Source organism: Leopardus geoffroyi, chromosome D1, assembly GCF_018350155.1.
Source record: "Leopardus geoffroyi isolate Oge1 chromosome D1, O.geoffroyi_Oge1_pat1.0, whole genome shotgun sequence".
Taxonomy (NCBI): Eukaryota; Metazoa; Chordata; class Mammalia; order Carnivora; family Felidae; genus Leopardus; species Leopardus geoffroyi.
Window position 1 is genome coordinate 49438352 of NC_059329.1, and position 24300 is coordinate 49462651.

Genomic DNA, 24300 nt, shown 5'->3' on the forward strand with positions numbered 1-24300 from the left:
CTGACGTTAAAATATGATCTAGCAGAGGTCCTGTTAAAATGCAAATACGTAACTTTAAAAGCATAACATTTAACCTGTAGTTTTTTCAAGTATGTTACTCAAAATGCTATATATAGCCTCTGGGAGGAAAGAAATGGAGAACTATAGGTCAAACAAATTTGGGATGCTGGATTAAACACACTTAAATAGGGTTCCGTACTTCAGGACTTGTCAGAGCCTTGCTACTATGCATTGTGAATGTCACAGAGGGGCACTCAGTAGGCAGCATTTCCTAAATATACCTTACTTTTCATCAGAGGAGGAGCATTTCAGTGTAATGTTTTGTGGGAAACACACAACTCTGGAAACAGCCCCTTAAGCTCTTTGAGCTCCAGTTGAAATGCCACTTCCCCTAAGGCTTTCCTGAATTCCCCCAGAGATACATAACTTTTTCCTTCTTTGAATTGTACTGTCTTCATGTGTCTTATTGTCTCCCTACCTCTTCCCTTACCCCCTAGTAGATCATAAATTCCTTGTATATGTTGTATCACTTGTTTTTTTCTTAATGTTTATTTATTTATTTTGAGAGAGAGAGAGAGAGAGAGAAAGAGAGAGAGAGAGAAAGAAGGAGAGACAGACACAAGGGAGGCAGAGAGAAAATTCCAAAGCAGCATGGAGCCCGACACCGGGGGCCCAACTTGGGGAGCCCGATGCAGGGCTCGAACTCATGAACTGTGAGATCATGACCTGAGCCGAAATCAAGAGTCGGACGCTTAACTGACTGAACCACCCAGGCGCCCTGTACATGTTGTGTCACTTCTGTTGCATCTGAGACATTGCCTTGCACACAGGTGCTCGAGAAATGTATGCAGTACTGCACTGGTGCCTTAGCTAAGTCATCCTCGGAGTTCAGAGGGCACTGGCAGGGGTGCGAACTCCAGACAGATCTGGAGCTTGGGACCCTCATAAGGATGGGGGAGAGGGCTCACAGGAAGGACACAAGGTCAGTTGAAGAGCCTGTTCCTAAAGGACAGAATAAGAAGGCCAAATCAGGAGATGCTGAGGATATAAATCAAATGTACCGATGGCTGGCTGTATGCCAGACACCCTGTGGTAGAATGAATATTTAAACTTAATTCCATCCCTTCAAGTAGGTGATATTATTCCTATTTCATAGATGAAGAGACAGGCATCAGAATGGTGGAGTAGAAATAAGTACCTTTATGCAGCAGGTGCTGTGCTCCTGGGGATACAAAATGAATAAAGTTCAGTCCTTTCCTTCAGGGAACCCTGGTTTCATGGAGTAAATAGTCCTGTAAATATATAAGCAATGGGGGTAAGTGCAGGAATGAAGCTTGATTGGGGTAATATGGGAGAACCAAACAGGAGAACCTAACCTGTGTGGGGGAAGGGGTGGAAGGTGACAAGCCCAGATTGCAGGGGGAGAGTGACACCTGAGCAAGGTGGCATGAAGGTGCAGGGACTGAAGGGACCAAAGGCAAAGCATGGGGTGAGAGATATCAGGATGAATTCGTTGTCACCAGCGTAGGAAATGTGAGGTAGGCTAGGAATGAGGAGAAGCTGACAGGATGTTGTGAACAGGTTGAAGCATTTCAGACTTGATTTTGAAAACCATGGGTTTGTAGTTTTCAGCCAAAGAGCAAATTGCCCAGCATGTTTTATTTTATTTTTATTTAAGGTTATTAAATTTTTTAAAGTTTATGTATTTTGAGTGAGACAGAGACAGTATGAGTGGGGGAGTGGCAAAGAGGGAGGGAGAGAGAGAATCCCAAGCAGGCTTTGCACTAACAGTGCAGAGCCTGACTTGGAACTTGAACTCATGAAACCATGAAATCATGACCTGAGCCAGACACTTAACCGACTGAGACACCCAGGTGCCTCCCAGCATATTTTAGACACATACCCAGGTGGTGGGCAGTGGTAGTATTATTCCCATCCTAGGTTGGGGAGCCACGGTTCAGAAAGTGACTCACCCAAGATCACTTAGCTTGTTAGGGTTGGAACAGAGCCACAATTTCAACTCAGATCCATCTGAATGTTTATACTACTGAGCTACCTCTCAAAGTAACAATGGCCAACAGACTGAAGAGTATTTACTCTCACTCTGATATTTGAATCAGAGAATAGTTTTAAGACTTCATATTATGAAGAGCCAAATTTATGTGGTACTGGTCCTTAGTGCTATAAAAGTTCAGAGAAGGAGAGATTAGGGAGGAATTCATGGGGGAGATGGCATTTATATTGCCCTGAGAGAAACTAGAACAGATAACAGGAAGCCAGGTGAGAGAAAAGTGAGGCTGTGTGCCATGTGGGAGGGCAGGAGTGGGCCTGGGAAACAGTTGAGGAGAGGCCACTTCCTGATATAATCACGGTCACTTGCTTCCTGAGATGGCTGTATAAAGAAGAGAGAAACAAATGATCACATACCTCAGTTCCCATCTTTACTTTTGCAAAACACACAACTGGCATTGAAAACATATTTTTATTACTTTATTATCGTCACTAGAGAGTTTATTCAACAGTGTTCCCTTACACTGCACTGTAATTTGTCTCAGTATCCCTGTCCTCTCCTCAGAAGCACTCCAAATATATAAGGGAAACAACTGAAGTTCTATAGATAGTAGAACGACAACCAGATGTGTAAGTGGAAATGACATTCGACAGTCTGTGTGTTGAACTGAGCTTGCTTATATAGAAGGGGGTGTTTGTTTGTGTTGGCTCTCCCAAGTTCTCGTAAGAGTCCTTCTAACTAGATACTGATTATCTTCAGAGCCTGGAATTGGGATCTTCTGTAAATGCTACTGTATTTATTACAGTGAATGGTATGAAAAAAAGGATGCATTTATGAGTCAGAATAGATCTGGGTTAGTATCCCAGCTTCCCAGACTACCAATTCTTCTACCTTGGGCACATTATGAATTTTGTTAAGAATAGGTTTTATAGATCTTTGATCTTGTAATTATGCCCCTTCTCTCTGCCCTCATCAGATTTACCCTCATCACTAGGTAATTCTCAGTAGCAAATAACCATGCTCCAGTATTTCTTATCTGAAAATAAACAACCTCCCCATCCAAAATCCCAAAATGTTTTCTAATTTTGTCCCTTAACTATTGCCAAATAAATTCATTATGTAATTTACACCGCTGTTGACATTATATCCCCCTCTAACTGTCTTCAAGTTTCTTTGTTCCTTTTCTCAGTAAAACTTTCAGGTTGTCCACAGTTTGGGCTTTGATACCTTTCCCTCCCTCTAATCTTTTTCCATTGTCCCACCAGGACTATTGCCAATGTCATTCAATGAATGACCTTCATGTGACCAAGTTGAAGGCCACTGCTTTCTTTTAATCTTATTCATTTTCTCAGCAGCATTCGACAAGACTGATTTCACTGTTTTCTTGGACTCTACTTTCCTGGGTCTCTTCCTACCTCCCTAGGCTCTCCTCCTTATGTCCTCCACCTCTAAGTGGTAACACGCTCCATGTTCTGCAATGGTCTCCTTCCCTTCTCCGAGATAGAGAATAGATATCCTCTTCTAATCCAATGACTTCCAATAACATCCATTTGCCTATGACCTTCAAATTTGTATCTTTATCCTCAAACTTCCTCTAGAGCTCCAGACTCATGTCCAAATAGATGCCTAAGAGGCATTGCACATTTAACATGGCCGAAAGTGAACTCTTGACTTTGTCTCCACCTGAAACTTGTTCTTCCTTCAATCTTCCCGACCCCAGTAAGTGGTGCTACTGTCCCCCCTCAGTGCTGAAGCCAATCTAGGCATTGCTTTTGATTTCTTTTTTTCTTCCCCATCATCATCCATTCCTTCAGCAAGTCTTATCTTCTCTGGCTTCAGAAACCTTCCCAAATGTGTCTGCTTCCCACATCTCCACCATCAGCACCTTAGTCCAAGTCATATCATCCTCCACCTAGACCATGTGCAGTGACCCCCTAACTAGACTCCTTGCTTCTGCTTGTATCCACACCATTCATTATACCCTCCATTACAGAGATCAGAGAAATCTTTAAAACTGTTCATTAGTTTGTGCCACACTCCCTACCTGCCCCCTTGTAGCTGGCCTCCCATTGCACTCAGAATGAAATCCACACTCCATGCCTTGGTGGACCAAGGTCTCTGGACCTGCCCCATGTCACTCACTCAGCCCTCTCCTCGTGGACTCAGCCTACTGTGCTGGTTTGGTTCCTTGAACTTGCCAAGTCCATTCTCATTTTAGGGCCTTTGCCCTAGCTCTTCTTCAGCCTGAAATGCTCTTCTTCCAATATGCATGTGCTTGGTTCTTTCTTGCTCAAATCTCATTGTAAATATAGCCACATCAGAGAGGATTTCTCTGACATCCCACTCTAAAATTGCCGTCTAGGGGCGCCTGGGTGGTTCAGTCCATTAAGTGTCCGACTTTGGCTCAGGTCATGATCTCACAGTTCATGGGTTCAAACACGACGTTGGGCTCTGTACTGACAGTTCAGAGCCTGGAGCCTGCTTCAGATTCTGTGTCTCCCTCTCTCTTTGTCCATCCCCTGCTTGTTTTCTTTCTCTCTCTCTCTCTCTCTCTCTCTCTCAAAAATAAACATTGAAAAATTAAAAAAATAATAAAATTACTGTCTAGTCACTCTGTCCCTTCTTATTTTAATTCTCTACCTATACTTGTTGCTATCTGATATTTTTCTTGTTCATTAATATATATGCTCATTTCTCCATTCATTCATTGCTCTGCTGCCCAACTGGAATGCATATTCTATGAAGTGGGGCAGCTCTGTCTGTTTATTGCTGTCTCCTGTAGTCCTGGATCGGTACTTGCACATGGTAGATGCCCACTACCAATGAATGGGATGGGTGAGCATGTTTTCCTCATCTGTAGAATGGAGAGCCTAATACTTATGTCTCACAGTTGTTAAGGACTTACACTATCAAACTTGATAATGCATGTGAAGTGAATAGTTCTGTGCCCAGCATATTATATTTAATGAATAGAAAATATATATTTTTTAAGTTTATTTATTTATTCTGAGAGAGAGAGAAAGTGTGAGTGGGGGAGGGACAGAGACAGAGAGAGAGAGAGAATCCCAAGCAGGCTCTGCACTGTCAGCAGGAACCGTGAGATCATGACCTGAGTTGAAGTCAGATGCTAAACTGAGTGAGCCACCCAGATGCCCCTAAAATATATTATTTTTTAAGCATCTGGCTTATTATAGATTTTCAACAAAGATTCATTCTCTTTCTTACAGTCCGGATCCCCGTAGTATTTTTATATTGAGACAGTTTACACTCTGGACAAGGTGAAAGGTACTTCCCAATCAGCTATAACTCCACATTTTTTTTTCTGAAGAAGAGGTTTAAAAAGTACTGTTCAATGAATAGTTGACATCAGCTAGTTTAGAACCATTATCAATGTCACTTCTGTCCCCATCCCCTAATATACACAGAGACAACTGCATTACAACAAGGTTTGGCATTACAAACAAGGTTTCTCCTGGGAGATCATAATATTCTTCTTCTCTTTGGTTATATGATCTTTTCCAATTAACTTTCCTTCGAGTCAGTGTTTTGGGATTTGACTTCCAAATCCTGGTGTTTAGGTTCTCTGAAAAGCTTTCCCGACTTTTGTGTGTTCTGATCAATATTTCTTTTGCATTTATTTAATAAGTATTTAGGGTCAACTGAGTGCCAGGAAATGGGGATACGGTTAAGAATTCATAGGGGCCTCTGTCTTTAAAGTCTAGTGGGGGAAACAGGATTCATAAATCAATGAGGATAATAAAGTATCTATGAAGAGAGTCTGAATAGAACATAGTGGAGGCACAGAGGAAGGAGTGGCTAATCCACATGGAAGAGGAAGGAAGGTTTCAGAAATCTATAGTTGCTCATCAGCCAACAAGGAGAGAATGGCTGTAGAGCAAAGGTGTGGAGGGATGAACCTGCCTTGGGGTCTGCCCTCTGGGAGCCTGGCATGGCTGTGTGATCACAGTGGCAGTGGTAACTCAAAGGTCACAGGAAATAGCTAGAAAGATGGGCAGGGCCTAGGTCATGGATGGCTCTGTATGCCCTGCTAGAGAAGTTGAACTTTCTCCAACAATAGCAATAACAGGAACAGCACTTAACATTTACTGAGTGCTTCCTATCTGCCAGACTTTATTCTTTGTTCTTTATTAATTATTTTAATATGCACCATAATCCTATGAGGTAGGTACTGTTATTATCCCTGTTTACAAATAAAGAAACACAGGTACCAAGAGGATAGGGATCCTGCCCAAGGCCGCTCAATACATAAAGGGCAGAGGCAGGACTCAGTCAGGCAGTTTGGCTCCAAAGTTTGCCTTCTTCAACAGGACACTTTACTTCCTCTCACAGACAGCTTTGTGTGGGCAGCCGGGAGCCCCCGAGGAGATTTAAGTGTGGGATTGACATGGTCATGTTGTTGCAGTGGAATTACACTGCATCTTGTACATGGGTTAGTTGCTAAAAGCCTCTAAGGCAAAAAATACAGCTACCTTTCTCCTTGAAGTGAGGAGTATTTGAGCGAGGTTTGCCATGTCAGCAGTGGCGTCTCATGTCACGCTTCGCCCAAGGCTGCAGCTTTTCCCCTAGCCTTGGGACAGAGGGCGGTCTCTGGTAGAATGCATGTAAGAGATGAATAGTTGGTTTGTGTGGAGAGGCCCTGTTGTTCAAAAAGCACAAAAGCATCACACTCCTGCAGAAACCGAGCCCCTCCATAGCGACTGCCAGCTCAGCCTCCCCTCTCACTCTTGCCAGGGCCCACTGTCACATCATGGGCAGCAGAGCCCATGCGCTGCTTAGTGATTGTCCCTGTCTCCGTGTCTCTCCCCGGAGGAGTCCACGTGGCATGGAGGAAGAACAGGGCAGCTGCTGCCAAGGTATTAGAGGTTGGCCCCACTGAAGTCAGGACAGCTGGACTGGAGATGATGTGAGAGATAAAAAGGAGGTAAAATATTTCAGACCTAATGACCAATTGGATTTGTTCCCTTCAAGCTTTTTTTCTGATCTGAAAACTTGGTACATCGTTGTATTTTTTGTCTTCCAAGTCTGGTAAAATTCCTTCTAAATTTCCCACTATGTCAGCCTCGGTAACACAGTATTCTCTCTGCTCCTGACCTGTGACTACTGAAATAAGCTTAAGAGTCTTCTGCAGGTGTTTATGGAAACTTGATCAATCCATCTATTGTGACAATGGTGCAATACGTCTGTTTTTTGCTGACAAACAGACATTGTGTTAGGTAAGTTCTCTTGAAAACACTTGAAAAACCCACTACTATGTTCTCTGGCAGGACTTTTGTTAAGTTCACTGATTATTTTTAAAAAATTGAACTGATTTTATAACTGCTTTAAAGAAAACATTGGCATGATTATAGTGGTAAAAACCAAACCAAATCACCCAGTGCATAGGAAAAAGAGACAGGGAAGAGGAATGTGTCAAAATGCTGACAGGGATTGTGCTCTTTTTGGTAATTGATTTTCCTCTTTTCTGTGTTTTCCAACTTTTCAAAATATGTGTCTATGGTGCATGCAAAAACCTAAAAAAAAAAAAAATGGACAAAACTTAAAAAATAAAAAGCTCCCTGTAATCCCATAATCCTAACATGACATGCTCTTACTTTTAAAATGTCCTTTTTCACATACATGCTTATTCTTCATAGTTGCACTCCTGACAAACGCAGTTTTGTGTATTCTTATTTTATAGCCTATTGTCAACATTATTTCATATTTCCACATAGTTTTCATAATTGGCATTTCTAATGGCTGCCCCGAATTCCATGGTGTTGGTGTTCCATACTGAACTATCCCTTGTTGGACATTTGGATTGTTTCCAATTCCTTTAGATAAGATGTAATCAACATTTTTGCACGTTTAGCATTTTGAGTTTGTTCAGTTCTTTCCTTAAAGTGAATTCCCAGCAGTGAGCTCACAGCATGAAAGGTTTGAACTCTGTTACGGCTTTTGGTTTGTACCTAGTTAGAGCCTGTTTTCGAAGAAGAGCCAATTGAATGTGGATGGTCGCTAGCTGTGTACATGTGTGTCTGTCCCATGTTCCCTTCGCTAGTATTGAGCCCCTATGATATTTTAATAAGGTGTATTATTTCTGTCATGTTTATTGAAGAAAACTTTAAAAAAGATACATATAAAGAAGAAAACAAACTATCCATAATCCCATTACTCAGAGGGAAGCATTTTAAAATGTACTTCAAAGTATATATTTCATAATGCTACATCATGTGGCTCAAAAAATGCAAAACTTGGGGCGCCTGGGTGGCGCAGTCGGTTAAGCATCCGACTTCAGCCAGGTCACGATCTCGCGGTCCGTGAGTTCGAGCCCCGCGTCGGGCTCTGGGCTGATGGCTCAGAGCCTGGAGCCTGTTTCCGATTCTGTGTCTCCCTCTCTCTCTCTGCCCCTCCCCCGTTCAAGCTCTGTCTCTCTCTGTCCCAAAAATAAATAAAAAAATGTTGAAAAAAAAAATTTAAAAAAAAATGCAAAACTGTAACCTCTTTTCTATTTTTGGATAGAGGCTTTATTTCTCTCTCCATTCTGAGGTCAATTCTAAGTAATATTGGAATGAACTTTCTTGTGAATAAATCTTTGTACACATCTTGGAATCATTCCTTAAGAAATTCCCAGAAGCAGAATTGTTGGATCAAAGAATATGATTGTTAAGGCTTTTGAAGAATATTGAAAACTTGCTGTTGAGGAAAGTTGTGCCAGTTTATATACTTCACCTGTTTAGAAGTCCATGGCAGGCTGATTGGGTAACAGCTAAGCCTTGGGCTGGTTCTGAGCCAGGTTGCTGTGGTAGGGACAAAGGTGGTGCCAAGGGGGAATTTGAGCTACATTTCTGACAGAACATCTGTAGGCACTGGTGACAGATGGCTTATGGCATGCTGTGTGTGTCTGTATGTCTTGGGGAGCCATGTTGAACGAGAGTTTCTACTCTATCTTTTTGCATAGGAATTTTCCAGGATGCAAATAATAAGATAATTTACAGGAAAGCACTTAGCAAAGTTGAGGTGCTCTATAGATGTAAAAGATTATTGTTAATATTGGTAACTAAGAAATCTACCCCCCGTGCCCTTGGAACAGGGTTGTTTCAAGGATGAAATGGCTGGTGTGTGTCATGTACATAGGCTCTAGACAAATAGTCATTCTCTTGAGTGACACAGGAACTAGGACAAACTTGAGAGACCAACCTGGGAGAATTCCTGTATTTTATTCTCACCCGTCTGAGTTCCAGAGCATGGGGACACTTGCTTCCCCTTCACTTTTTCTCATGCTTCCAGTGAGGAGGGAATCTGTTTAAACAGCTGCAGGAAGGGTCCAGCCTGGAATGACAGTCTTCTGGCAGAGAAGGAGACACCTCTGTCCTTGAAAGGCCTTGGGTCCCTAAGGCTGGGGGAAGTGCTTAGGCCCATTTGTGGGCTGCAGCCCTGCACCCTGGCTGCCTGGCAGCGTGGGTATTGTGTGCTCAGCCTGGGGGAGGAGACTGAAGATGCCGATAAGGAGGCCCTTCCAGTCCAGCCAAACAGGCGCAGGAAAGCTTCTGCAGAGGAAAGATTAGACACAGCCCCCAACTTAGAGAACACAGAGGGGAGGGCATTGGGACAAACCCCCAGAGCTCTTTGAGGGTGATATTGTTTACTGTTGGAGAAGGACGACGGAGGGAGCCCGGCCTGCTTGTGCAGATAGCGGAAGCTGCAAGTTGGGTCTGGAAAGGCCTTTTTTTAGATCAGTTCCACAAACATGTTTTGCATATAGAAACTCCCCACCTTGGAAAGGGATTAATGAGTGGGAAAGGTATCGTTCATTTCCCCAGGAAACAAGGTGCCAGTATTTACTGGCGCGTCCAAGACTCTTTGCCAAGCACCTGCGCCCCAGTGCTTTGGTACCAAACAACCTAGAGCTGCCTGGGGAGCTAACTGACTGGGGGCCCAAGTGGCTCTGTCGCAGTGGTCCTCCCTCCTCCTCTCACCTCTGAGGAAAATCAAATCTGTGCTCAGTACAGCGATGCTTTCTTACTATGGAAAGTGAAAGAGCGCACTTACTTCAGCAAGAGAATTCAGACATTTGCTTTGGTTAGTGCTGATGAAATGCTGTTTCATGGATTCACTTTCATTTCCCTTACATGCCTGGTTTCCCAGATCTGTTGTGTATTTCTAGGAAATAGGAAAATATGAAAGGTAATATATACAAAGAATAAAATAAAATATTTCATTGTCTTTCTTTTTGAGAATGATATTGTGGCAATTTCAGGCCTGCCTTATTTTTATTTTTATTTTTATTTTTCACATGTATTAAAAAATATTCCCAAAGGCTGCTTTTGAGCTCTTTCTCATCCGTGGGTCCATGTCAGCCTCCCCTGGTGCTTAACACCTGTGGTCTTGCCCAGGAGGGATTTATGTTTGCAGGCCTTGTTTGTCCTGGAGATAGCTCTGATTTAGAGTCAGGGACTGCCCAGGAGGGATTTATATTTGCAGGCCTTGTTTGTCCTGGAGATAGCTCTGATTTAGAGTCAGGGGACCCGTTGTGCATGCTTTTCTGGCTCTCTTGATCACATGCTGTATGGCCTGAGGCAAGTCACTCTTTGGATTCCAAGTCCCATTTCTGTAAAATGGGGAGAACAAGATAGGATCCTCCCCCCTTCTCAGGAGGATTCTGTATCAGAGTGCAGTGAGTAATTTCTGAGCTGTAATACACGATACAGATGTGTGAGAGTTTTGTTTTTACTAGTGAAATAAACAGACTGTTGTCTATCTGTTTGGCTGTGATAGGATGGATGCTTGGTTTTGAAGGCAGTTGATATGAAAGAATGAATCCACCATGTAGGAACTGAGTGCTGGGACCTGGAGAGAAAACCATGGCACACACAAGGGCCTGGAAAGGCCAACCCCTGAGGCTGGGTGGGGCTGGGTGGGGCATTCCTTCCCTGTCACATGAAGGGATGCGGCAGACAGACAAAGAGAAAGACAGAAAGATGGAAACAGAGCACCCCAAACAGATTATTTTTTTTTAAAAGGACTTCTCTCACTGTTTTAGGAAAATCATCTTGCCTTTCCAGCACTACTGCAGACTGAATGGAAGGTCGGAACACAATTTGTTAAGAGCTGGAGGTTATCCTCTTTCCTAGAGCTGGATACTAGAGCCTCTCCAGAGTCAAACACTATTAGTAGTTTTCTTTTGTATCTTTCTGGAGATTTTTTTATGCTTATACAGATTAAATAATTGAATGTGCCCTTTTCATACTATACACACCATTTTCTACCTTGCCTCTTTCACTTAGTGCATCTTGCAGATGTCCACAGCAGGCTTCATGGTATATTGATGTATGGTTTTCATAATCTTACAACCATTTTCCTGCTGATGGACTTTCAGGTTGTTTTTCATATTTGTTAGTACAAATGTTGTAATGAATACCCTACTACATGTATCCTTGTACACACGTATTGCGTAAGTAGGATAGATTCGGAGAGGTAGAACTGCTGGGTCTGAGGGTTTGTAATAGCCTTTTTAGTTTTGAATCAATATTGCCCTCCATAGAGGTTGCATTGATTTACTTCCTACCAGTGGTATACCCATGCCCAATTTCTCCGTACTCTTTCCTATACAGAGTGAACTTTGCCAGTCTGAAATGAAAAACAGCTTCTGATTATGAATTTATTGTAGTTTTCATTATAAATTATAATCTTAATTGTCTAGAATTATAATTTAGAATTATAAATTAATTAGAGTTTGAATTTACTCTTAGGAGTAAAGCTGATCATTTCCAAAAAAATGTGTCATTTTTATTCCCCTGCTTGTAAACTATCTGCTCATGTCCTTTGTCCATTTTTTCTATTGATTTATTCAATTTTTCTTATTGATTCATAGGATCTCTTTAAGCATTTAAGGAAATTAGCCCTTAGTTATATGTATTTCAGATATCTTAATCAGTTCATCTTTTATTCTGCCATGCAGCATTTTTTTTTTTTTTTTTTTTATAGAGAGAGTGTGTGTGCACAAGTTGAGGGAGAGGAGCAAAGGGAGAGAGAGAGACAATCACAGAGCAAGCCCCATATTCAGCACGGGGCTGGAAGCAGGGCTCAGTCCCACAACCCAGGGATCATGACTTGAGCTGAAATCAAGAGTCAGTGCTTAACCAACTGAGACACACAGGCACCCCATGCCATGCAGAATTTTTTTTTTTTATTTAGTCAAATTGGTCAATCTATTTATTTTATGGCCTTGATTTTGAGTAATTCTTAGAAAGCCTTCCCCACTTTAAGATTTTATATAGACCATGCTTTCTTTTAGTACTCTTATGTTTTCATTTTTCAAAATCTAAATCTTTAATCCATCTGGAATTTATTTTAGTATAAGGAATGAGATAGAGTTCCAACTTAATTTTTTCCCAGAAAGACGTGGGTTTTGAATCCTGGCAGTTTTACTCATTAGCTGTGTAATTCTGGTGGAGGCTTAGAGTTTCCTCTTCTGTAAGCTGGGGGTAATGATAATAGTACCTACCTCCTACGGTTGTTGTGAGGATTAAATGAGTATGTACATGTAGAAGAGTATTTGGCACATAATAAGCATTGAATTAAGTTTCAGCTATTATTATTATTAACAATGATAGAATGTAAAATCCTTATATCCTAGGTGTCTAGGATATAGAGGCCACCTTGCAAGTCACTAGTGTGTGACTTAGGGTGACACTTTATTACCTAAACCATCAGTTTCCTCACTTGCATAACGAGTGATAAGAACCAGCTCATGAGATTGTTGGCAGGTGCAGATTAGATCATGTCGTGAAAGCATGTTGTAAACTGTAAAGGGACACGTCAGAACACTGGAGATTATGGCCGGGTGCGTGAGGAGCAGCCATGGCACAGGTGGGTGTTTGACATCTCTGGCCAAGGAGAATGATAACTTGCAATAACATGAAATTAGCAGCTTATGTAAAGCTAGTATGCTTGCAGCAGTTGATTATAGTAATGTTTAGTAATTGCCTTCTAGTAATTAAGCACTAATGAGCTTCCTGAGACAGAACCTTGTCAGAGTGAAAGATCAAATGCTTGCAACCCAGTGTCTACTTGAACATGGCACTGGGATATGCTGACGTGAGTGTCTTATTGAAGCATGGTCCTTGTCCTTAAGGATACTAGGGGCAGTAGATGTGTAGAGCACAGCCCCCTGGACCAGGCAGGCGTACATATGGAAATGTACTTAGAAGAAGGTCCACTGTGCCCTGGGATTGTCCAGAAGGGGGAGACTCACCTGCAGAGCTCTGTGTGCCAGTCTGAACCTGGTCCCTGGAGTCCGACTCAGATTATAAAATACCCAAGCTCAGTAATACCTTCAAATGTTACTTGTTGCCCTTTTTTATTCCTCCGTTTGTTGTTTTGGATTCATCAGGCTTATCTTGTTTCTTATGCCTTGCCAATCGCCCTCCACAGCTTCTGGGTACACATGATATTATGTTTGGGGCCTCTGTTTCTACTAGATCTGACTACTCAAGTTTTCTCTGGGTAGTATTGCCCAGTAAATTTGAATTTCAGATAAACAGCTAATAACTTTTTAGTAGAAGTATGTCCCATGCAATATTTGGAACAAACTTGTGTTAAAATTTATTTGTTGCTATCTGAAATTGAAATTTATCTGGGCCTGCCCTTCCCTTCCCTTCCCTTCTCTTCCCTTCCCTTCCCTTTCCTTCTCTTCCCTTCCCTTCCCTTCCCTTCCCTTCCCTCCCCTCCCCTCCCCTCCCCTCCCCTCCCCTCCCCTCCCCTCCCCTCCCGTCCCCTCCCTTCCCTTTCCCTTTCCCTTTCCCTTTCCCTTTCCCTTTCCCTTTATTTATTTATTTTTTCATGTAGCAGCCCTACCTGGGTGGCAGCCCTGATTTCAGGTGCTATAAAATAACATTTACTTCACTGATGTTTCATGGAGCCCTAGTAGTGTGGAATTTTTTTGTTAAAAGGTGTTGGATGAGAAAAGAACTCTCAGCTACAATCACATATGGTAAATCCTGGGTCATTATGGGAATTTTTAGAACCTTTTAAATAATTTGTTTTAAGTTTATTTGTGGGAGAAAAAGAGAGAGAGGGAGGGATGGGGGAGGGGCAAAGAGAGGGAGAGAGAGAATCCCAAGCAGATCCCATGCTGTCAGTGCAGAGCCCAATGTGGGGCTTGAAGTCATGAACCATGAGATCATGACCTGAGCTGAAACCAAGAGTTGGACACTTAACCGACTGAGCCACCCAGGCACCCCTAGAATCTTTTAAATCTTCAAGATTGAGTCATAGTATTTAGTATTTCTCAAAGTTTTGCCACTGTGAAGCTATCCTCCTGCCACCCCTTACTTGAGTATTTAGGGTCATGGGAATAAATGTTGAATGAATGCTGAGAGTCTTTGGTAATCAGTTTTGTTTGTAGACCATGTGTTCTGATTTTGGGTTTGGGGAAAATACCACTCTATAGAAAACAAAAAATTCTGCCTAATGTTATAATTGCTTTTGTTTTTAAAATCTATACATTTAAAAATCTATACATGTATAGGTCAATGTGTATAAACAAAAAAACTAGAAGGATGTATACCAAAATGTTAACTATAATTATCCCCAGGCAGGGATGTGGTTAGGGAAAGAGATTATAAGTGATTTTCTCTTCCTTTTTGTTTGGCTGTGTTTTCTGCAATCAGTATATGTAACGCTTGTCATATATAGCTCTAGTCATATGACATTTGATTATTATATTTTTTTAAATGTCACTTTCCATGCATTATCTTATTTGCCTCTCAAGCAACTCAGTGATAATAGATTCTGTTATCCCCATTTTATGGATGAGGAGACTTTACACAGCTCTTTAGCAGACCCACATCTCTTGATGTCATTACCCATGCTGCCTCTTTGGTATGAGAGAATGGCAGCACACGCTGTCCTGAGAAGGGCTGTGGTGCCTCCTCACCCAACCCCCTTGGTTTACAGTTCAAGGTTGAGACCCTGAAAGCGAAAAGGACTTGAATGAGACATGTGGTTTTTGAACAAGGACAAGTCCCCCAAACTATCATTTTCTGGAGCAGGGCTGGGAGAGGGAATCAAGCCACTGTTTACCAGAAGCCTTGACTTTATCTGTTATACTGAGCCCAGAAGGGCGAGGGGAAAAATGTACTGATGTGCAATGGAGAATACAGTGTGTTTTTAAGGTCACTTTGATAAATGGTTTATGTTGCCAAGATCACATTGCTTTAGAATGTTTTTTTTTTCTTTTCATAGTACACCTCATTTAACTGTGTCTTTTTTAAATGCATTTTTTTCTTTTCCTCATCTATTTTTCCTGTGAATCTTATTCACATATCCATTTATGTAGAGCTACCATGATGATTATGATGTTTGGGGTTTTGCGGGTTCATCTGAGTAGTGTTCCTGTTTATTGCCCCATGCCCAATACTTAGTTACATGGATGGATGAATTGTGGGAGTGGTATTTGGGGGAAAGTCAGGGTCCAGCTCCTCAAAGAGACCTGGGGTCAGAGGACACTGTGAAGAGTTGTGCTTGTGTGATCTGGAATCAGTGTGTGGCCCTATCAATGTGGCTGTGCTGCTTCAAGAGGAGGGAGATTCTAGAATATTGCAGCTCACAGGCATTGAGGGGTTCCATTCAGCTGAGCCTCCAGCCATTAGGACAGGTCCAGCAGTGCTGTCTACCACAGGGCAGGGGACAGCAGCATCCTACTTCAAGAGGAGCCAGGCTTTGGAGTCAGATCGATCAGGGTATGAATCCTGGTCCTAAGACCCACTAGTTGTGTGACTTCAGGATAACCTCTCTATGCCTCTGTTCCCTCCTCTGTAAGCTGGGGATGATAATAAAAACACCTCATAGGATTGTTGTGGGGATTAAATGAGTACGGACACATGGAAGAGTACCTGGCACATCATAAGTGCAAATAAGTGTCAACGACTAGTATCATTAACAATGATACAACATAAAATCCCAAGAATAAGGACGCCTGGGTGGCTCAGTCGGTTAAGCGTCTGACTTCGGCTCAGGTCACGATCTCATGGTTTGTGAGTTCAAGCCCCGCATTGGGCTCCGCACTGACAGTGCAGAGCCTGCTTGGGATTCTCTCTCTCCCTCTCTCTCTGCCCTTCCCCCCGTCTCCTGCTCTCTGTCTTTAGATAAAAAAATCTAAAAAAAAAAAAAAAAAATCCCTAGAATAGTCAGTAGCATACCTTTTGACATGCTTGCTCCCCAGAGTAGGTGTGACTTTTGTTGTCAATTTAGGGCTGTGTGTCACTAACTGATTTTGAATGGGTTTCCCTCTCCTGGAATGCTTTCTTTTTTTTAAAAATTTTTTTTTTCAACGTTTATTTATTTTTGGGACAGAGAGAGACAGAGCATGAACGGGGGAGGGGCAGAGAGAGAGGGAGACACAGAATCGGAAACAGGCTCCAGGCTCTGAGCCATCAGCCCAGAGCCCGACGCGGGGCTCGAACTCATGGACCGCGAGATCGTGACCTGGCTGAAGTCGGACGCTTAACCGACTGCGCCACCCAGGCGTCCCTGGAATGCTTTCTTATCCCAGGGTGATTGGCAATGCCTGAGCTGTTGCCTTACTTACCAGTCAGAAGGGCTTCCTCAGACATAGTTTTCAGAGAATCCTGTGATCTTTTCAGTCAGCAATGTGTTTTCTATTAGAGACAGCACGGTGACCACAGCAGGTAACCCATAGTATACAGTCCAGCCTTAGCCACAGACAGCCCTGTGTTTTTAAAAAGACCAAACACTTTTTCCCCAGAGCTTTATTTAAAAACAACAACAACAACAACAACAACATTCAACAGAGCATTAAATTGACTTCTTTTTTTTTTTAATTTTTTTTTTTTCAACGTTTATTTATTTTTGGGACAGAGAGAGACAGAGCATGAACGGGGCAGGGGCAGAGAGAGAGGGAGACACAGAATCGGAAACAGGCTCCAGGCTCTGAGCCATCAGCCCAGAGCCTGACGCGGGACTCGAACTCACGGACCGCGAGATCGTGACCTGGCTGAAGTCGGACGCTCAACCGACTGCGCCACCCAGGCGCCCCTAAATTGACTTCTTATAGAAAGGAGAAGGGCCTTACTTTATCTTCTGTGGCTCTCTCCAGGTGCTGGCCACATGAGATTTGACTGTCAGCATTGACTCTGACCAAGTAATTCTTCCCCTTCTTTCCCTGAAGGTGCAGAATTTGGACACTGCAAACCTCTTAGGAGCCCTGTTTCTTGGGCCTTTAAATTTGGACATTCTCTGAATTCTCTGCCTTATGTCTTTGGCCTCTGCCAAAGATGGAGGAGTAAATGTGTGGCAAACAATCCAAGCACAGAAGGATGCTGTCTGGTCCTGTGCTCCCTGTTCACTGGCTTACGAAAGCAGTGAGTTGTGGTCCGTGTGGGACCCAGAGAGCCGCACGTCCTCCTGCTGTCTTTGTCCCTATCTCTGAGGTTTTTTTTCTTCTCACTATTAAAGCTTTATTGAATTTTAATGAACATACTGCATCCCTGAATTTTTATCTGGAGTCTGTCCTTGATTCTTAATTAAACTACTACAGTGTGGTGGCAAGAGTTTTGGATGTGAAGCCAGAGGGAAGAGAAAAAGGAAATCACATTTTATTGAGTGCTTGCCCCTTATCATTCAATTCATCAGATCTTTCTTAAGCTCTTGCCACAAGGCAGGCATTGGGAAAGGCACTGTAGGTAATGTGTTAAAGATGTCCATGGGGGACTGGACCCAGCCTACCTGGGTTTGAATTTCAGCTCCACCAGTTAGGTGGGACCTTAACAACTTCTTATTTAACTTCTCTTGTGCCTCAGTATCCCCATCTGTCAAGTTAGGATTCTAATAGTGTCCACCTGTTAGGAGTGCTGTGAGGAGTAAATGAGTTAGTAGTATAGAATGAGACGATGATGATGATGATGCTGATGGCAGCAAGGATGACAGTGACCTTGATGGGGAGGGGTTAGGATTGGGACTCAACCAGATAGACACATCATTTCTTTCATGTTGCTTATAGTCATGTGTGTGCACGTGTGTGTATAGGGTGGAGGTGCTGAGGGATGCACTTGGAGCCTAAGACAGATATAAATAAATCAATACAATGAAGCTTGGTGAGTATGACTCTAGGACAGGGAAGGGTATCATGCGAGTGTCCAGCAGGGGGTCAGCCTCCTAACAGGTCAGAGAAGCATACTAGACAGTGACTTTTCAGTGAAATTGAAAGGAGAAATAAAAGTTAGCTGGGCTGGGGGTGGTGAGGGGAGGTTGTGTTCTATGTTCTTGGCAGAGAAACAGTATACGTGAAAGTCTGAAGAGAAAAGCAGCTCCACGTGTCTAAGGAACTGAAGAAATCCAGTGAGCCTAGAGCTCGGAATGTGAGCAGAGTGGTGAGAAGTCAGTTGGCAATGAAGGCAGAAGCCAGACCATGGAAAACAGTTGTTATATTGAGGAGTTTGGATGACTAAAGAGCCAAATACTATCCTCAGGGATTTCCATGAATTCCTTCAAGCATTACAACTCTGTGATATAGGTGTTATTAGCCCCATTTTGTTAATGGGGAAGTTGAGGCTCCAAAAATTTTTCACTTATCCAGAGGCATAGACTTAGAAGATAGTAGAGCCAGGATTTGAACCTAGTTCTCTCTGGCTCCAAAGCTAGAGTTCTTTTGATGGCAACCTATGCCTTCTGAACTTGAACTCTGGCTATTAGCTTTATGACTTCAGACTACCCTCAGTTTACTCACCTGTAAAATAGGTAACATTAATAAATGCCAGCCTCAGAGACTTGTAAAGACAAATGAAAATACATCTAAAATGCCAAGAATAGTGCCTGGCATATTAGCGAATTCCACAACGGGGGGCCCTTGACAGAGAAGCGTTTTTCCTTCACAGGCCCAGTGAACTGAGAGAAAACCCCATGAGCTGCCATATGCATGTTGGCCTGGTCATCTTTCCAAGGATGAGTTAAGACCCACATAGAAATCATCTCTGCACATAGGGAATCTCCTCCCCCTAGCTACTTGACAAGTCTCAGTGGAGTGGCCTCTCTTTCGACCCTGCAGCCCCGTAGCCATTTGAGCTTCAGCTCTGCTGGTAGGCATGATCCTGAGGCTTCCTTCAGCTCTCCCAAGCACCCTTCCCCTCATGGGCTCAATGCGTGTCCTTTTCCTCTTCTTCCGGAGTCCACCAGGCCTGCTCTTCCTGCACCTTATGAAATGAGCTTCACTGCTGATTTGAAATATATTTGACTTTGTGGTTGTTGTTTGACTTTTCTCACATTAGTCTCCATGGCAGAGCCTGTCTCATCTCTGTTTCCTACCATGGTTAGCCCAGTGCTATAGTAGGTACCCAATAGATTATAATGGTTTTCACCAGGACAGAGCTTTGTGGATACCAAGACTCTTCTGTACAGTTAAAAAAAAAAAAATCTTTACAACTGTCCTCTGAAGTAGACACAGCATGTAGTATTCTTTTCAGCACAGTTGGAGAAATTAAGGCCTACACTCAAGCATTAGGCCTACTAATTAACTTTTTAATTCTACAGAGTAGACATTTACTAAATATAACTGTCCCATCCATGGGCTAGGAAATAGAGCCAAAAGATATAATCCCTTCCCTCAAGGATGAAGCAGACACTTAGTTTTAGGACAGAGGGATGATGAAAGTGTTTCAATTTATTTGGAGGAGAGCAGCAAAAAATTCAGAGAGAAAGAGATGCTTGCATTGGGCTTTACAAGATTGACTTGGTGGCACAGAAAGGGCAGGAGGGAGGGGATTCCGGGCAGAGGGAATGACACATGCCACAGCCCATAAGAATGAGGAGCCAGGCACCTTGGAAGGTACTGTGGTGTCAGCCTGGCTGGCAGGAGGCTCTGCGGTGGTGGCAGGGGAAGATGGCGATAACTCCCTCGGTTAAGACTCCAAGACATCCAGGACTTACCGGGGACTGAGAGGTTTGTTCCTAGTTCCTTCCCTTCATTCAGTCTCCCAGTCACTTGGCATTCTTCCCAGAGGCACATACCGCATATGCATAAACCACCTAGAAGCTTTGGATGGGCTCTCTTTTGTCCCTGCTTCCTTGCACTCCCAGCTCATCTGCACATGGGTTTGTAATCTCCTTTCCATGCTGAAAGAAAACAGATCTTGCCACATGAGTGACCTGTGACCTGACGACTTAGCAGAATAAAGGTTACCAGGTGAAAGGCCATTGGTATCATTTCCGCTCTGTGGCATGAGGTAACCGCGAAGGAATAAAGTTCATCTGTGACCAGACACCTGTGTTCCTGTCTCACTGGCAAGATCACCGTTAAACTGAAGAGCATTAAATTGCTCTTCGAATGAGTCAGATCCCTTGTTCCCGAGGAGACGAGCCTGGCGCAGCTTGAGCTCTGTGGGCAAGTCTGACCAGGCCCCATCTCACTCTTGCCTGTGTTTGCCTTGCAGCTGTGTAAATGAGTATGGAAGATTATGATTTCCTGTTTAAAATTGTTTTAATTGGCAATGCTGGTGTGGGGAAGACGTGCCTAGTCCGACGATTCACTCAGGTAAGAGAACTTGGAAGTCCAGAGTTGGGTTTCTCAGCCCAGCCTAAGAGGATGGGTGAGCGGTCCCAGTGCCAGCTTCTTGGCTGCTGGTTCTTTTTTTTTTTTTTTTTTTTTTTTTTTTTTTTTTAAATTTTTTTTTTTCAATGTTTATTTATTTTTGGGACAGAGAGAGACAGAGCATGAACGGGGGAGGGGCAGAGAGAGAGGGAGACACAGAATCGGAAACAGGCTCCAGGCTCTGAGCCATCAGCCCAGAGCCCGACGCGGGGCTCGAACTCACAGACCGCGAGATCGTGACCTGGCCGAAGTCGGACGCTCAACCGACTGCGCCACCCAGGCGCCCCTTGGCTGCTGGTTCTTAATGTGACCTTTGTGCACCAGCTCTTGTAGCCTAGGTCAGAGTTTTGGAAACCATCTCAGGGGAGCACGGCTCTCTGGGTGCACCAATCAGTCCTCCCACACTGTTGTTGCTTCCTTTGTGAAAGGGGCAAGTGGTTTTGCTTTTGGTGTGCTATTCAAAACAGATTATTAGATTAAAAATAGATTATCACTTAACAATCTAAACGTGTTAACCAAATGAATCTGGACCTCAGACTAAACCTAAATACTAATTAAACATTTTTTTCTTTATATTTATTTATTTATTTATTTATTTATTTATTTATTTTGAGAGAGTGTGCACGCATGAGCAGGGGAGGGGCAGAGAGAAGGAGAGACAGAATCCCAAGCAGGCTCCACACCATCAGTGCAGAGCCCGATGCAGGGCTTGAATTTACAAACTGTGAGATCATGACCTGAACTGTGATCAAGAGTCGGATGTTTAACTGACTGTGCCACCCAGGAGCCCCTAAATGTTAATTTTTTAAAAACTCAAATACAAATTAAGCCAATCAATCCCTTGCCTATGCCCTCTCACATCCTCCTAGGCAAGTGAGTGAGTCATTTTGGTTTAGAACCAAATATGCTGATGTTTTTAAGTCTATTAAATGGGAGTGAAATGAGAACAGTGAAGGACTATTTGAACGAAATTAAATGTTCCCTCTGGATTGAGTCCTTATCGTATGATCTAAGTACAAGTTCCCATCAGGGCTGCTGCCCTTTTGAGAATTACTGCCAGAGATTATATGCCTGTTTTTGTACAGAAATGAGTGAGAAATCATTCTGAAGTTGGCCTTCTTTTGTATTTTCCTTGAAAAAATATGAACGGCATCCTTTTCAGGATTATGATGCAGGCATCTTGCATTTTTTCATAAAATGCCAGTTGGGGAAGCTGAGACTAGCTGTGCTAAGGCATAGGACAGCTGGATGCCCTGGAAAGAGCACCAGCTTGAGTGTGGAGACTCGGGTCCTAGTCCCCACTCTGCGCTGGCCCATCCTGTGGGCCTGGATAAGTTACCTCCCCTGCTGGGCCTCCCTGCCACACGTAAGGGACCTGGTGATCTCTGAGGCCACTTCCAGCTCTGACAGTCTGTGGTTCTCTGCAGAACTGGAGAGGCAGATTGGATAACACAGACGGCTTTAGGGCATAATCACCTTTGGAAATGCCAGGGATTTTCCCATGGTAAATGAACACGGAATAGAACTCATGCTTTTTACTAAGCCTGGGCCCGGTGAAATCAAAAGTAAGAAGCTACCAGGCATCTGGGCTTAGTCAGCTGCTGTGGCGTTATACTGGAAACTCCAACTGGTTTTACTTCCGCCTAACGGTAATCTTTTCTGCTTTTGGCAGGAGGACAAGACTGCAGAGCTGTAGAGGAGTTTTTAGTACCTTTATCAAAATTTCCTTTGACCGTGTTTTATTACTGAAATATCCCTTAGAGATTATTCAGCCTATTCCTCTCATAACACAGATGAAAAACTGAGGTCTACAGGGACAAAGGACCTCTTAGCATCATATGTCATGTTAGTGGCAACGACAGGATTAGAACCCAGGTTTCCTGCTTCTCAGCCTGGTCATTTTTATTTTCTGTGTCCTAACCTCTGAGACCATAGGAATATGGCTTTTGTCTTTAAACTTTGTCATTAAAGGTAAAATGCTTCCATTTTTTAACATTAATTTTTACCAATAAGCACAACTACCCCTTTCTTTTCTCTCTACTTTTTACACCCACCCCACGCCCCAGACCCTTAACTCCTCCCAAAAGTAACATTCCCTAGAGAGGATTATGTTTGGTTTTGTTATTTGGTAGGCAGTTAAAATGAATTGGATTCAGCTGTTTTTGAGGCATGAGGAATTGGGGAACAAAATGATGGGGGAGATGCTGGGAAGGATCTGCTTTATTTTTTTGGCATTTACTAGACAGCAAAACAGCTGGAGTGATAAACTCGAAGCTTGGCAGCCTTGTGTTTGAGCCAAACTAAAATAGAAGAAAATTGATTCAATATTTGTAAGTAAAGTCATGAATGTTTATATTTACATCTTTTGCAGACATGCAATGGAATATTTTCTATGGGTTTGAAGCTCAGTCTTCTAAGTTCAAACTTGAATTAAAGAACTCTCCTGTTAGGGAATAGACTTAATTAAAGATACCCCAATCTTAGCTGCCAGAGCTAATAAAGTCCATTTTACTTTAATTTCTGGCAATTCTGGAATAGAAGTGGAGAGGGAATGGGACTAGGTGTAGAGCTCTTCCTTAATAGAATTCCTTCCCACCTCCAGGTCCCTCCCTGAGCCTCTAGGAAATATTGTATACCAGTAACGCACATTGTACGTGTAATTTTGCTAAAATGGTATCTTTCTAGTTCACCTTTCAGTTTGAGGTACCGCTTTTTTTTTTTTTTTTTTTTTGAAATGCTTGCATCAGCCTCAAACCCACTGAATTTAAGACCCAGAGAAGGGGACTCGTTTGCCTAAGACCACACAGAGAAACTCCAGGCTCCTAGTTTAATGTTCTTCCTACTACACTTTCTCCCTGAATTTTATTTTCTGTGATTATCTTCCAAGTGTCATGGGCCCTGATCTCATGGAATTCTATATGTGTGGTACAATGCACTAAGGGAAATTGTTATCACCCTCAGGGCAGAGGGAAATCCAAAAGCTTCACTATCTCGTTCATGTTTCTTGTAGTGAGTTCCTGTTTGCTTTTTCATGTTGCTTGTCCACCCCCATGACTGTCCATGCCCTAGACCAATAACCAGTTTTAATCTTCCTGGAATTTACCTCTTTGGGAGCACTATCCTTTTTGCCCCTCTTCTAACAATCCTGATCTCATCCTGATGGCTTCATGCTCCTCGGTCTTACCCTTGTGTCTGACTTTTGTTTCAGTCTTTGAAATCAGGGCCCCACCACTTCTCCGTTCTCTCCCTTCACCCCTCTTTCTCCCCCTTTTTCATCCCCCTTTCAGTTTCTTTGTTCTTTTAGCATTCCTCTCTCCACCTTCTCCCTCCTTCCTCCTCCCCTCATACATACATACAAAATCAAATTAAACAAGGCTCCCCTGACACTAACCAGAGTTCTCTTTTCTTCCAGTTAACTCAGCCAAAGGAAGGGGCTGGTGATGGATAGCGAGCGGGGAGAGGGGAGAACATTTCATTTAGTTGAAAGATTTGCTTAATTATTTTCCTTTATTTCCTCCTTAGGGTCTTTTCCCTCCAGGGCAAGGAGCCACGATTGGAGTTGATTTTATGATTAAGACAGTGGAGATTAATGGTGAAAAAGTAAAGGTAAGATGCTAAGTGTTCAATCAGGCTTTCATTGTGCTATGTGAGAGGAAGTAGTGTTTTCATAACATTTATTAAATCT

At 42.9% G+C, this 24300-nt stretch overlaps 1 protein-coding gene across 8 annotated transcripts in view; it reads left to right on the forward strand.

Moving 5' to 3' along the window:
* Positions 1-24300, forward strand: part of RAB30 (RAB30, member RAS oncogene family) — an 85238-nt gene that overhangs the window by 40067 nt on the left and 20871 nt on the right. For 4 of the 8 annotated variants that reach the window (XM_045483822.1, XM_045483818.1, XM_045483819.1 and 1 more), the window contains exons 2-3: positions 20458-20558; positions 24138-24221. In XM_045483822.1, coding sequence (XP_045339778.1) covers positions 20466-20558; positions 24138-24221 — 177 coding nt within the window. In that variant the 5' untranslated portion in view covers positions 20458-20465. Of the gene's footprint in view, positions 1-6708; positions 6954-19945; positions 19968-20086; positions 20559-24137; positions 24222-24300 lie in introns of those variants that run through there. The other 4 variants (XM_045483820.1, XM_045483826.1, XM_045483821.1 and 1 more) reach the window with 4 other exon arrangements.